Here is a 12,293-nt window from a genome sequence, read left to right on the forward strand (position 1 = left end):
CAGCTAATTTTCTTTGTTAGTTTGCAATGAATATAGAGTGTCTGCTTTGGCGGGGAAGGGAATGTTGGTTTTGATGTTTTTAGTGAAAGCCTCAGCATTTGTTCTGGAAGAGCCTGCTGCAGGGTTTGCCGCCCAGCTTGGATAAGGGGGAATTCTTAGCAGACTGGCAGGAAGGATTCAGGGACTGCTGCTGGGGTCTGTTGGAGGCTCAGAGCTCCTTTGCAGGAATAGGGTGACAGAACTCTGTGGGCGGTCCCTTCAGCAGAAATACTCTGCCCAATTTGTCATTCCATAGATCCCTGTCAGCAGTGAAAGTTCTTAAGCACAAAACCTTTAACATTGAAGACAAACACCCACCTAATGTTTTTAAAGGCAGTTGCCATGGATGAAAGTATTCATAGCACCTAAGTATATAGTTTTTCACATGAAGATATATGTCAAAATTCATGCTAAGTGATATATAGAAATTGCCTACTCAATGATTTTATAGGCCAGATGATGCAAATTATGTTCCCTTCTTCCTGGGAAAAAAAAATGGTAAAAGGTTAGCTGATAAGAGAGGGTAAGAAAATCACTCCGTGATTCTTTGGTTACGTTTATAGACCTGAGCAGGACATTTAGAAAAGCATTCTGAAAAGAACTTTTTGTTGGAAGAATTTAAAAATGAACCCAATTTTTAATTACCATAGTAATCATTCAAGAAAAGCATGCCTCTTTGAAAATCTTCAGATTTCTATTAAGCTTTACATCTGATTTGATAGATAGCAAAATTGAGATTCTTCCCTATCTGCTCCATTTTGCCACCTGCTATTATTCATCAGATGCCAGTTTAGCACCAATTCCTTTACCTTGTTGTTGTTAAGTCGCTGTGTTATGTCTGATTCTCTGTGATCCCATGGACTGCAGCACACCAGGCTTCCCCATCCTTGTCTATCTCCCGCTCAAACTTGTGTCCAAAGAATCGGTGATCCTTTACCTAGATTATTGATAATCTCTGTAAAAGTCTTGTGAGAGCCCCCTGTTTTCTAAATGGAAAAATTGACCATCTGGGTGGTTCAGTAACTTACTCTTGAACACAAACCTAGTATTTGAACCAGATAATATTTGAACCAGATCTGTCTCCAAAGTGCAAATCATTTTGACTGTCCTTTGCTCTTCCTCCTAAAAGCCATTGGTGAGAACCATGAAATGGTCCCAAACATGCCTCAGACAGAAGAATAAGAGACCAGAAAGGAACTGAATCATGCAGAAAGTAAATAATCAGATGCTAAGTATTTTGATCAGGTAGAGTTAACAATCAAGCAGAATTAGAGGAGCAATTAAGTTAAATGTCAAAGCACAGTGTGCGCTGATGAAGCAAATGAAAAAGAAAGGCAGGAGAAAATGGAAAAATACATGAAAGGTCAAATATAAGTAAACAACGGTATCTGAATTCCAGTTGCAAATACTAAAATAGAAATTAAGGAGGACAAAGGGTTAAAAATCACTAAGACTGTGTCAGAAAATATTTCATTTCAAAATGAAATAATGTTATCAATTAGTTGCCATTTAAAATTGATACCTAAATTCAGTTGCACTGATATGAATTTATATCATTATTTTTGAGCCTTCTTGGAAAGTTTTTCTTTTTTTTTTTTAACTTCTTATTTTGTATTAAGGCATGGCCAATTAACAATGTTGTGATAGTTTCAGGTGAACAGTGAAGGGATTCAGCCATACATGGCAAATGTATTTTTCTTAGTAGATCCTCTCTTTTCTACTTCTTTAGAAGATAAAGTATTGGTTATAAAAAATGTTTGTTTCCTATTTAACTGTAATTAAATTAGCTATAATTACCCTTTTATAATTTTACTCTATTTATTTACACATAGAAAGTACTTAATGTCTTTAAGTCTTAATGTTGTTGTTTATTAAGCCAGAAAGTCTAGTGGAGTACATCTTATCTTATATGAGCTCTTCCTTTTAAAAAGAGCACTTAAAGGCTGCTCAGAAGAGGGAAAGATGGGTGTAAAACTTTCCCTTGTTTATCTTTTATCCAGCCACATCTACGTCTACAGCTGGGACAAGCCATCTTGTCAAGTGTGCAGAGAAGGAGAAAACTTTCTGTGTGAATGGAGGCGAGTGCTTCATGGTGAAAGACCTTTCAAATCCCTCAAGATACTTGTGCAAGTAAGAAAAGAAACCCTCTGTGTGACTTCTGCCCGTGACCGCTTCTTTCAGACGATTCTGTGTCTCGTGATGTATTGCTGCTGCCTTTTCCAGTTTCGTTGCACCCTTTGAATAATGCTGTTTTATTTGTAGAGTGTTGTGAAAAGGTTACACCATTTATCTACTCTGTTATATCCAGAATGGTTTTTTGCTTTTTTTCCACGTGGGTGTTTGGTGGTTTTTTTGTTTGTTTGTTTGCCTTCATATTTATAAAGTTGCTTTCCTTGTGGTTTTCCTCCTTGTTACTTAAGAGAGATGTGCAAATATCATAGACACCTAGAACTTTGGATACTTGCATCTCCATCCAATGTATGATTGAAGCTGTAAGATAATGTTCCTTTTTACTCTGGTGTCACCTGTGAAGCAAATAGGACGACTAAAAGAAGCAGAAAGGCAGGCAATGATTTGCTGACTGATCTGTTAAACTTGGCATTAGCTTTATAGCTCCTTTTTAAAAATGGAGTTTAAGTTGATCTCACTAATGAAAAACCAGCAATGTGTTATTAGTTTGGAAATGCACTTAGTGTGTGTAGCATCACTGCGTGTAGAAGGCAGAGTGTTTCTTTATGCACTGTACTTATTTATAGCTATATTTAAAATGGTGCTCTCTCCAATGACCTGAAGGAGTTGATGAACCGTTGAGAAGTATCACAGTTATTCTCTCTCAACAGACAAAATTAAACAAAGATGTTGTCAGGACATTAAATATTAAAAGCCTGCAGTTAAAATCAGTAGATCTCATTAAAAGCACGTTTATTGTGCAATGCATTTTTAGTTTATGCTTGATATATAGGGTCTGCGTGGTCCATGGACTCAAACAATTTGTCATGTTAAAAGATATTTAATGTCTCACTGAAATGATTAAAAATACATGTTTATTTTGTAGTTAACTAGAAGCTGTATCTTTCATAAATATAGAGAATAATTATAAGCCAAGATAAAATTAATAGGTAAGAGTCTTTTCAAAACTTTGAAGCAAGATAAAAACTGAAAGCATATATATATAAAATAATTTATTTCAGGTCTGAGTGATTTTATGACTGTCACATGGTTAATTTTTTATTTTATATTGTGACTTAGCCAGTTAGCAATGTTGTGACAGTTTCAGGTAGACACCAAAAGGACTCAGTCGTACAAGCACATGTATCCATTCTCCCCCAGACTCCTCTCCCATCGAGGCTGTGGCATGACACCAAACAGTTTCCTACACCAACATGTTTATTGTTTGAAAATTAAAGATTTACTTTTTTTGGTCACCAGCATATCAAATCTATGTACCTATGCTGCTGCTGCTGCTGCTGCTAAGTCACTTCAGTCACGTCCAATTCTGTGCGACCCCATAGACGGCAGCCCACCAGGCTTCTCTGTCCCTGGGATTCTCCAGGCAAGAACACTGGAGTGGGTTGCCATTTCCTTCTCCAGTGCATGAAAGTGAAAAGTGAAAGTGAAGTCGCTCAGTCTTGTCCGACTCTTAGCAACCCCATGGACTGCAGCCTACTAGGCTCCTCCGTCCATGGGATTTTTCAGGCAAGAGTACTGGAGTGGGGTGCCATCGCCTTCTCCGCTATGTACCTATAGCAGAGAATTAAAATGGGTCAGTTTTAGCATTTGATTCTGCCAGTTTGCTGTGAATATATCCCAAACATTCCTCCCTCCCTGAATTTTTCATTGTGAGTGGAAATGAGTAAATTCTGTAATTTCCTATAAGATTTTCTGTGATCAAAATCGAAAATATCAGAAGCTGAGAATTATAATCTGTAAAATAAGGTATATTTACTATATGGGCACATCCTGCTAGTCTGCCCTAGTCTTAGACATACAATCTAGCTATGTTTCAGTAAGTCTCCTTGGAAGAAAACCTTTAAATTACAGTTCCTTAGATGCTTCTCCTTTTTAAACAATCGTACCCAGATTATTTAAATCTGTGCCTCCTGTTTTGGGGTTTTGTTTTGTTTTTTTTTTACTTCTTTAAAAAAGCATCTGAGACCACTCGATTTTAGTTATGATAATGAAACATGATCTTTTTCATCCTAGCCTTTGCAAAAAGATTTGCAAGCTGAGTGAGTACATACGATAGTTTCTGAATACCTCTTAGGAACCAGTGCAGTTATTCCCCACATGTTAATTTCAGCTATTCTGTGGCCTCCCAAGACCTATGCTAAACATGCTATCACCTAAGTGCTGTTCATTGGTTCCATTTTGGTATTGTGCCAACAGCTGTGATTTTTTTTTTTCACTCATACAGCTTTTCATTAAACATTAAGCCCAATCTAGAAAGAAATACTTGTTTTATATTTTTCTAATCTTAATGTGAAATGTTTGGTATTCCTCTAATAGTTATTAAAGCAGCAAACCATGAATAAACATTGTGTCCCCCAACTGAATCCTGTACCAATTCTTAGAAAATTTGCACTATGATTTTATCATATCTTTTTTTTGGTAATTATAATCTTTCAGAAAACTGTTAAAGATTATCATTAGCTCTCGTTGGAAAAAAAACCTGTGACATCTATGATTGTGATAAGTTTTATCCCCCTTTTGCACTGCCTTTATTAATACATGAAAGCAAGCCAGAACACTGAAGAATTGAGTATAGTCAATATCCACAATGTTTCATGCCTTTTTTGTTAAATGAGTATATTTTTAGTCCCTGTGTTGCAAACATGTATAACATTAAAAACAATCACTAGTCAGAAATGAAACAAAGGCACATCATATACCGAGTCTTACAATAATATGTTGTTCATTGGACGACTTGAACAGAAACAGAAGACGTGAAAGTGTTGCATTGGCTCATCATGGCCCTGTGTATGAAGCCAGTTCATAGTTTCCATATGGTCCATCTGTCTAGAGCAAAACATTTCTGAAGCATGAGCCACATGGTTCAAAGTCAGCTTTATCCCTGACTTAAGACATGACTCAGAAACACCACAAGCGTGTAAGTTTCCAAGTGGTCTCTCTGGTCACCTAATCCACTGTTGTCTTCTTGGGAGCTGAAGTGGAATGACTTTACAGCTAATCTCTTTTGTCTCTCCATTTAGAACAAGGTGTTCCAAATGGATTAACCATATAACAGTTAAACACTTCTCTGAGGAGAGGTTTGCTGTTACTTAGACTTCTCTCCTGGGAACAGTGTGGGAATTTCCGCGGTGTTTCTCATCTTTTATATTTCTCTTCTCTCTATACTAATTTAAAATTTATCCTGAGGGGGAGAGAAAAAACAAACAAACAGTTTCTATTCAAGACTGCATAAAGACCAGAAAAGAATCATTCCATCTTTTACCCTCTGGTGCCTCATGTAGTCACATGGTTCAAAGAAACAAGACACTTTGAACTTGACATTGTCCAGATTATCTGCTTGCTTTTCTCCCCTGTTCTTGTATATCTGCTCTTCTGAGTAGTTATACTTAAGAGAACTCTTCTGGAACATGTTGATTGTGATTTTTTTTTAAATCTAAAAATGACTTTACACCTGACCATATTTATAAACCCACGGTGTTGTCCTGTGGACAGATGTGGCATCCCCATGTGGGGATTAGAGTTTTAACCACCAATTTTGGTGACTAGTCTTGAGCTCTTTCACTTCAACTCTCTGGACAATTTATTTATAACATAGAATTAATATGTTCTCCAAATTTCTTCCCAGGAGTCAGTGAAATTAAATGAACTCATTTCTGTGAAAGTACTTCTAGCTCTGGGGAAGTGAGTTTTTCCTTACAATAAAAAATAAATGGTAGAATTACATTCTCTCTGTAGACATTGGAAAAATATCTACACCTGTCTTAACAGACTGTGTTATCATGTTTAATTCCCAATTCTTCATTTTATTTAACACTAGCCGTTTTTATTTGATTTGTTGGGGCCACCAACTAGCTTTATAACTTTGCATTTGATGTTCATTCAATCATGTAGTATCTCTGATCATTAATTTCCTTATATTTAAAAACAGAAACAGAAAACAAACAAAACATAGGAAAGTGGGAGGTGCCTTTAAACATAAACTTATCATTTTGTCTAATTAATTTTTATGAAACCATGTAGTATATATAAGGGCCTATATTGTATTACACATGATATTAGAGATAGTTATGAAAAATATTTAACCATAGGAGATGAAGTCACAACAAATGTGCTATAATAAATTAAACTCAGTAGATGAAATATTGGAGAAGGCAATGGCACCCCACTCCAGTATTCTTGCCTGGGAAATCCCATGGACAGAGGAGCCCGGTAGGCTACAGTCCATAGGGTCGCGAAGTTGGACATGACTGAGCGACCTCACTTTCACTTTTCATTTTCATGCATTGGAGAAGGAGGTGGCAGCCCACTCCAGTGTTCTTGCCTGGAGAATCCCAGGGACGGGAGCCTGGTGGGCTGCTGTCTATGGAGTCGCACAGAGTCGGACACGACTGACGTGACTTAGCAGTAGCAGTAGCAGATGAAATATTAATTAAAATTTGTTTATAAAACATCTACATCTATCCCAGGCATTTTTGTAAACACAATGAAAATATACAGCATGGTCTCTGGTCCCTGGGAACTTAGTCTATTTATGGAAATAGAGTAACTAAAATAGTAGATCAATTAGAGTGTCTTTATCCCAGGTGGTAGAGCGCTGATTATTATGATAATAAGAATTTAAAGAAGGAAAAGAAAAGACTGGAATATATTGAAGACTTTATAAGCATAGTCATCATTTATGGAGTTTTTTCCCACATACTATTAAATATACCATATAACATACCATCTAATCTCATTAGACACAGTGACATGCATACCTAGACCAGCAACTCCATTCTGGGAAATAAAACAAAGCAAACCAAAAAAGTCGAGTTAGACAGGAGAATCAGTTTCTGAGCTCTGAAAACCAGGGAGAGGACTTTGGACATTGTGACAAGTAATCAAGAGTCATAGTACCTTCTGGAACAGTTTGGGTACACCATAAACCTAGAAGATGTTTAGGGAGGAGAGACTTCCATACAGATTAGAGACCCCTGGGCACTAGATAAGATGGGGAGAAAAAGTCAAGACATTAGCTAAGGTTAAGGTTTTATAAAATCCTTGCTTAGTAATTGATGCAAGTAAAACTGATGATGAAAATAATATATTTATAGCACATTAGTAGCTGGTGGTTCAGATTCAAGTTGTGTCCTGTGGCCTCATCATCATGGCTATAGGAGACATTTGGAATAGAGCAAAGGAATGTATTTTGGGTTAGTCCTGGAGTCCCTAAGAACAGCCAGCTCTGGGAGACCTCATCCTTCAGAGCAAGTGAGACACATACCTGCTATCACATTGAGCAGGGAGACAAACCTTTGTGAGTGCACAGGACTCATGGCAAAGATCTTAGAGAGTCAGCTCTTCAGATGACCTACCTACGGTGATAGTCATTATAGTCATTTCCTACAGTAACATGTAGAAAATGTTATTGAAGGAATACTCATTTCTTCTGTGTCCCTCTGTGTATCTACAATCCTGCTGTGTACTTCCTAGGTACTTATTAACTCATTTTGACTTTCAAGAAAACAGATGGAAAGAAATATTTTGGTTCTTATAGAAAAATCAATTTAGTGGCAGTTTGGCCTAAAAGCAGTTGCATTGTGTTCTTAATAGCTTGGTTCTTTTTTTCTTCTGAAATCAGTTAGGCAGTCATGTATATTTTATTGATCTCTTTCCATGAGGCAAATTCTGTGCTTGTGCTCGTTATGAAGTAGTAAACAAAATCTCATGGTCTCAGCCCTCATGGAGTCCATAGGCCTGTGAGGAGCAGACAGATTTCAAATCATTAATTAAATTGTAAGTGATAAGTGTGCTGAGTGCTTTGACAAGTATTTAGGGAGCTAAGGAATGTATCATGGAGGACATCAACCAGCCAGAAGCAGAGTCTCCATGGGAGAAAAAACGTTTATGCAGCCCTCACCTTGAGAAGCATATAGTCTATTTAAAATAAAATGATCTCTCAGCAAAATTCAAGTATACAATACCATATTATGAACTAATTTCACATTAGATCCCAGGGGTTTTTTTTATCTTATAACTGAAGAACTTATAAGTTATCTTATAACTGAAATTATTTATCTTATAACCAAAAAATTTTTAAGTAGTCACCATATGAGGTGACTGATGAGTTAATTAGCTCTTTGTGGTAATCATTTAATAACATATAATATATCAAATCATCAGTTTGCACAGCTTAAGTGTATACAGTATTGTCAATAATACCTCCATAAGTCTGGGGGAAAATCAAAAATTAAAATAAAATAAAACACACCATTTTGAAATATTTCTACTGAAAGGTTTAAGTCAAAAGTGAGTATTTAGAGGTTTCATCATCAAATGAGGCTGGAGTGGATGGGAGGTTCAGAATTGCTATGCTGTGTATAGTGGCATCCTCCAGAGACAAAACCAAACCACAAATTAGCTGAGTCCATAAGTCATCATGTCACAAGGACAGAGAGATGTATGGGCTATACGCTGAGCCCATATCCGATGAAATTGTTTGACCCTAAAGTAAAGGATACATCATTTAGGGTAAACAATGGCAAGCATTTTCATCTACAGATGAGCATTTCAGAACAAGCTGTACAAACAGAACTTTGGGAAGGGCACCAGGGTTCAAACAAGGAGAGGTTAATTCATAAACACCGACACCTCATTAGTGGGATTGTATGTCTTAGACATTGAAAACCAACAGTGCAGATCCAGGATGACTTAGTTGTTTTTTCCCCCCTCAGTATTTATCCATGAGTCCACTGTGGCCACTCTGTGTGTACTGTTATCTCAAATATTGGGAACTAGTCCCCAGATCATAATAAAAAAGCAATGGGATGGTCCGTACTAGCTGAACAGTGATGGGGAGGTCTAAGGTTGGATCTGTAGGAAATGTTATTGAAGGAACATATTATATTTATTATTTTCTTTAATGATGTTGAAGAAGGCATTTCCTTGAGGAAACAAATGTATTTTGCAGATGATACCATAAGGAACACTAAAACACAAATTAGAAAAGCATATATGAACCTTAAGATATTTCACTTCACAGTAGATAACCGAACGCAGATCATCTTGGAAAAATGCAGACTAATAGTAACAATCCATTTGGGAAAGAATAATGTACAACACAGATACTCAGCCAGTGAGTGGGCGAGCTCTAGGCAGAGTCCCGAGTGAAGGGGTGAAAAGAGTCAGCCCTTGCAATAGGATCCTGTAGAAAAACAAGCTAGCACTGTAGTGGGTGCACTGCCAAGTCTGCTTTACAGAGTAAGAGCCGAAGTCATTAAAGCCTAACGTTTAAACTCACCGATAACCCTTCACACGTGTATGTTGGCCTTTCCATTACCTACTATTTGTACACATGGACATCAAAGAAATTGCTTCAGATGTTGTCCTATGTGAGGGAAATACCCCAACTAGTACTGAGGTAGAGTGAAAAGACAGTAGGGCTTCTTCTTATTTGAATGATTGTGTAAAATATCTCCTGGTGGAGTGATGCGTAAATAGAGGGGAAATACCATATGTAAACCTGTTTCCCTTCTCCTGTCGGATCAAGGGAGAACCTAATGAAAATTAGTGAAACCAAGAAGTAAAGACAGGAAGAGAAGGAATGTAAGGATGGTTTATAAATTGACCATAAATTTCAAAAACCACTAAGCCATTTATAATGGCTTATAAAATTAGCAAATCCTAAATAACTGAAAGTTTCTTGGGGTTCTGGAAATATCTTTAATGATATCTAGTATCTCCACCAAAAAAAAGGGGGGTAATAATTTATTCAATTAGAATGTAAAAAATATACCAAACGCTAAACTGATTCACAAAATGACATGAGTTGATAATCAATTACACAGTAAGCATATCAGGATAATATATGCTGATATTGATATATGATAATATATGCTGAATTATATAATAATAATCATGTATTAAGGTTATTATTAAGAACCATTTTTATTTTACTATGCAGAAGTCTTGGTTACTAGACTGTAACTGCTTCATTGAATCCTGGGTTAATTTCAGTAATGGGATTTAAATTTGAGGTAACAGACTTACTGTTAAAGAGTTATATGGAGTCTTTTCCAAATTCCAGACTCAATGTTAAAGGTTTCTGTATAGGGGAAGGAGTCTGTGAGGAAGGTACTATAAAAAAAGTATCTGGAAGTCTACAGAGGAGAGAGTTGGTCACAAACTATAGAAATGAAAGCCAAAAGTTCAATATTGACCTGTACTTGGCCAATCCATTGGCTATATGAGTCTCTTTGATACAGTTCTTTACTGAACACTATGTTTTAACCTTCAATCAGGTTCAATTTAACCAGTATTTTATGAGAGTCCTTCAAGAGCCAGGCACTGGGCTAAAACATTAGAGCTATAAAATGATCAGAATTTGTTCACTGTCTTCACAAAGAGATAATCACAAGGCCAACAGATCAGGGCAGTGGAAGAGAAGCAAGCACCATGCGGTGAGCCAAATAAGGAATCCCTCACCCAGGGGGTGGACATGGGTTGGTGTGGAGGTGACACTCAGGAAGGGGTTGATGTTGTATTTGAAGAGAGTGCTTCGTTCAGATGAAACTGTATGAATTTTCATCTCCTGAAGAACAAAGATTGCTTACCTTTGCTTATCTTCATTTATCTTTGTATAAGAGCAAATACTAAAATTTTTTAAAATATCTCTATCTTCTAATCTGATCGGTAAAATAAATGGTATATTTAGTTTTGAAGCTACAGTAAGGGCTCAGTTGTTATTCAGACAGATTCTTCTAAGACATAGAATTCTTGGAAGGTGCTCAGACTCAGGCCAGAGCATATTGTTCACAATGAGATTAAAGCTACTGTACTCGTATCTCTGAAGAAAGTGACAGATTGGCTGCTTAAAGGACAATGCTAACAGAAAAGTATGCCAGCAGCCGGACAGTCACCCTGTTCTTATAGGAGTCACACTGTAGAGTTTAATCAGAGCCTGTAGATCAGATGGGCTTTCCTGGTAGCTCAGATGGTAAAGAACCTACCCACAATGTGGGAGACCTAGGTTCGATCCCTGGGTCAGCAAGATCCCATGGAGAAAGAAATGGCAACCCCCTCCAGTATTCTTGCCTAGAGAATCCCATGGACACAGGAGACTAGTGGATTACAGTCCATGGGTTCACAAAGAGTCAGGCACGACTGAGCGACTCAGACCTTATAGATCAAGTGCATTTCTATTTGCATATGCTTTCTCTGCCCAATCGATGCAGTCTGCAGTTTGCTTATGCAGAGGTTCTTTCCACTTCCTCCCATCTGATTGGGCAACAACTCCAGATGTCCACAAAAGTTACATAATGATTATAGCTCTGAACCTTTGATTGGCCTAGGAATAGGTATTTGACATTTGTTTTGCCTCCATGATTGTCTTAAAATATCAGTTCTATCAGAAGAATGGTTTTAAAGTTCTTGAGTCCTCCTTGACTGGTAATACATTCAGAAGAGATGATGCCAGGTTTTTGCACAGTGATTCCATGTAGGAGAGTGACTCCCAGAACCTTTGTGGTAAAAGAAACCTTTGATAATCACTTAGATAAATCTTTTCATTTTATCACTGAAGACAACTGTGGCCCAGTGAAGCCAAATGGACTTCTCACATCCAAACAGCGAGATTCTGCAATGCCAGGATAGAGGGCCTTAGTCTCCATCTTTGGAAGTCAGGATCCCTGACATCCTAAATTTAATGTACATACAGATCTCTTAGGGATCTTGTTAAAATGCAGATTCTTATTCCATAGTTCTAGACTGGGGCCTGAGACACTATGTGTCTACTAACAAGATTCCAGCAGATCCTGATTCTGTTGGTCCTTGGACCCCACTTTGAATAATAATAAGGATTTACACTAAGAAAATGCCTCCAAGTGAAGAAAAACATTAGTGAAAGGATAGCTCTGGTTCAGATATAGCAGGTAATTCTAAAAGGATTGGTATACCTTATGCAGATCTACTATTACTACACCAAATATTCTGTATCATTTTATGATAGAGATAAACCACCATCTTATAATAATAGTTTCCTAGGAAACATCATTTTAGAATCTTGTACTAATTAGAAAATTGATTGG

The 12,293-nt window shown here is 37.1% G+C and overlaps 1 protein-coding gene across 4 annotated transcripts in view; it reads left to right on the forward strand.

Moving 5' to 3' along the window:
• NRG1 (neuregulin 1) overlaps window positions 1–12,293 on the forward strand; it is a 1,146,491-nt gene that overhangs the window by 1,105,169 nt on the left and 29,029 nt on the right. For all 4 annotated transcript variants that reach the window (XM_040242908.1, XM_040242912.1, XM_040242910.1 and 1 more), the window contains one exon: window positions 2,040–2,169. In XM_040242908.1, the coding sequence (XP_040098842.1) occupies window positions 2,040–2,169 (130 nt within the window). The remainder of the gene's footprint in view (window positions 1–2,039; window positions 2,170–12,293) is intronic.

This window comes from Oryx dammah, unplaced genomic scaffold, assembly GCF_014754425.2.
Source record: "Oryx dammah isolate SB20612 unplaced genomic scaffold, SCBI_Odam_1.1 HiC_scaffold_7, whole genome shotgun sequence".
Classification (NCBI taxonomy): domain Eukaryota; kingdom Metazoa; phylum Chordata; class Mammalia; order Artiodactyla; family Bovidae; genus Oryx; species Oryx dammah.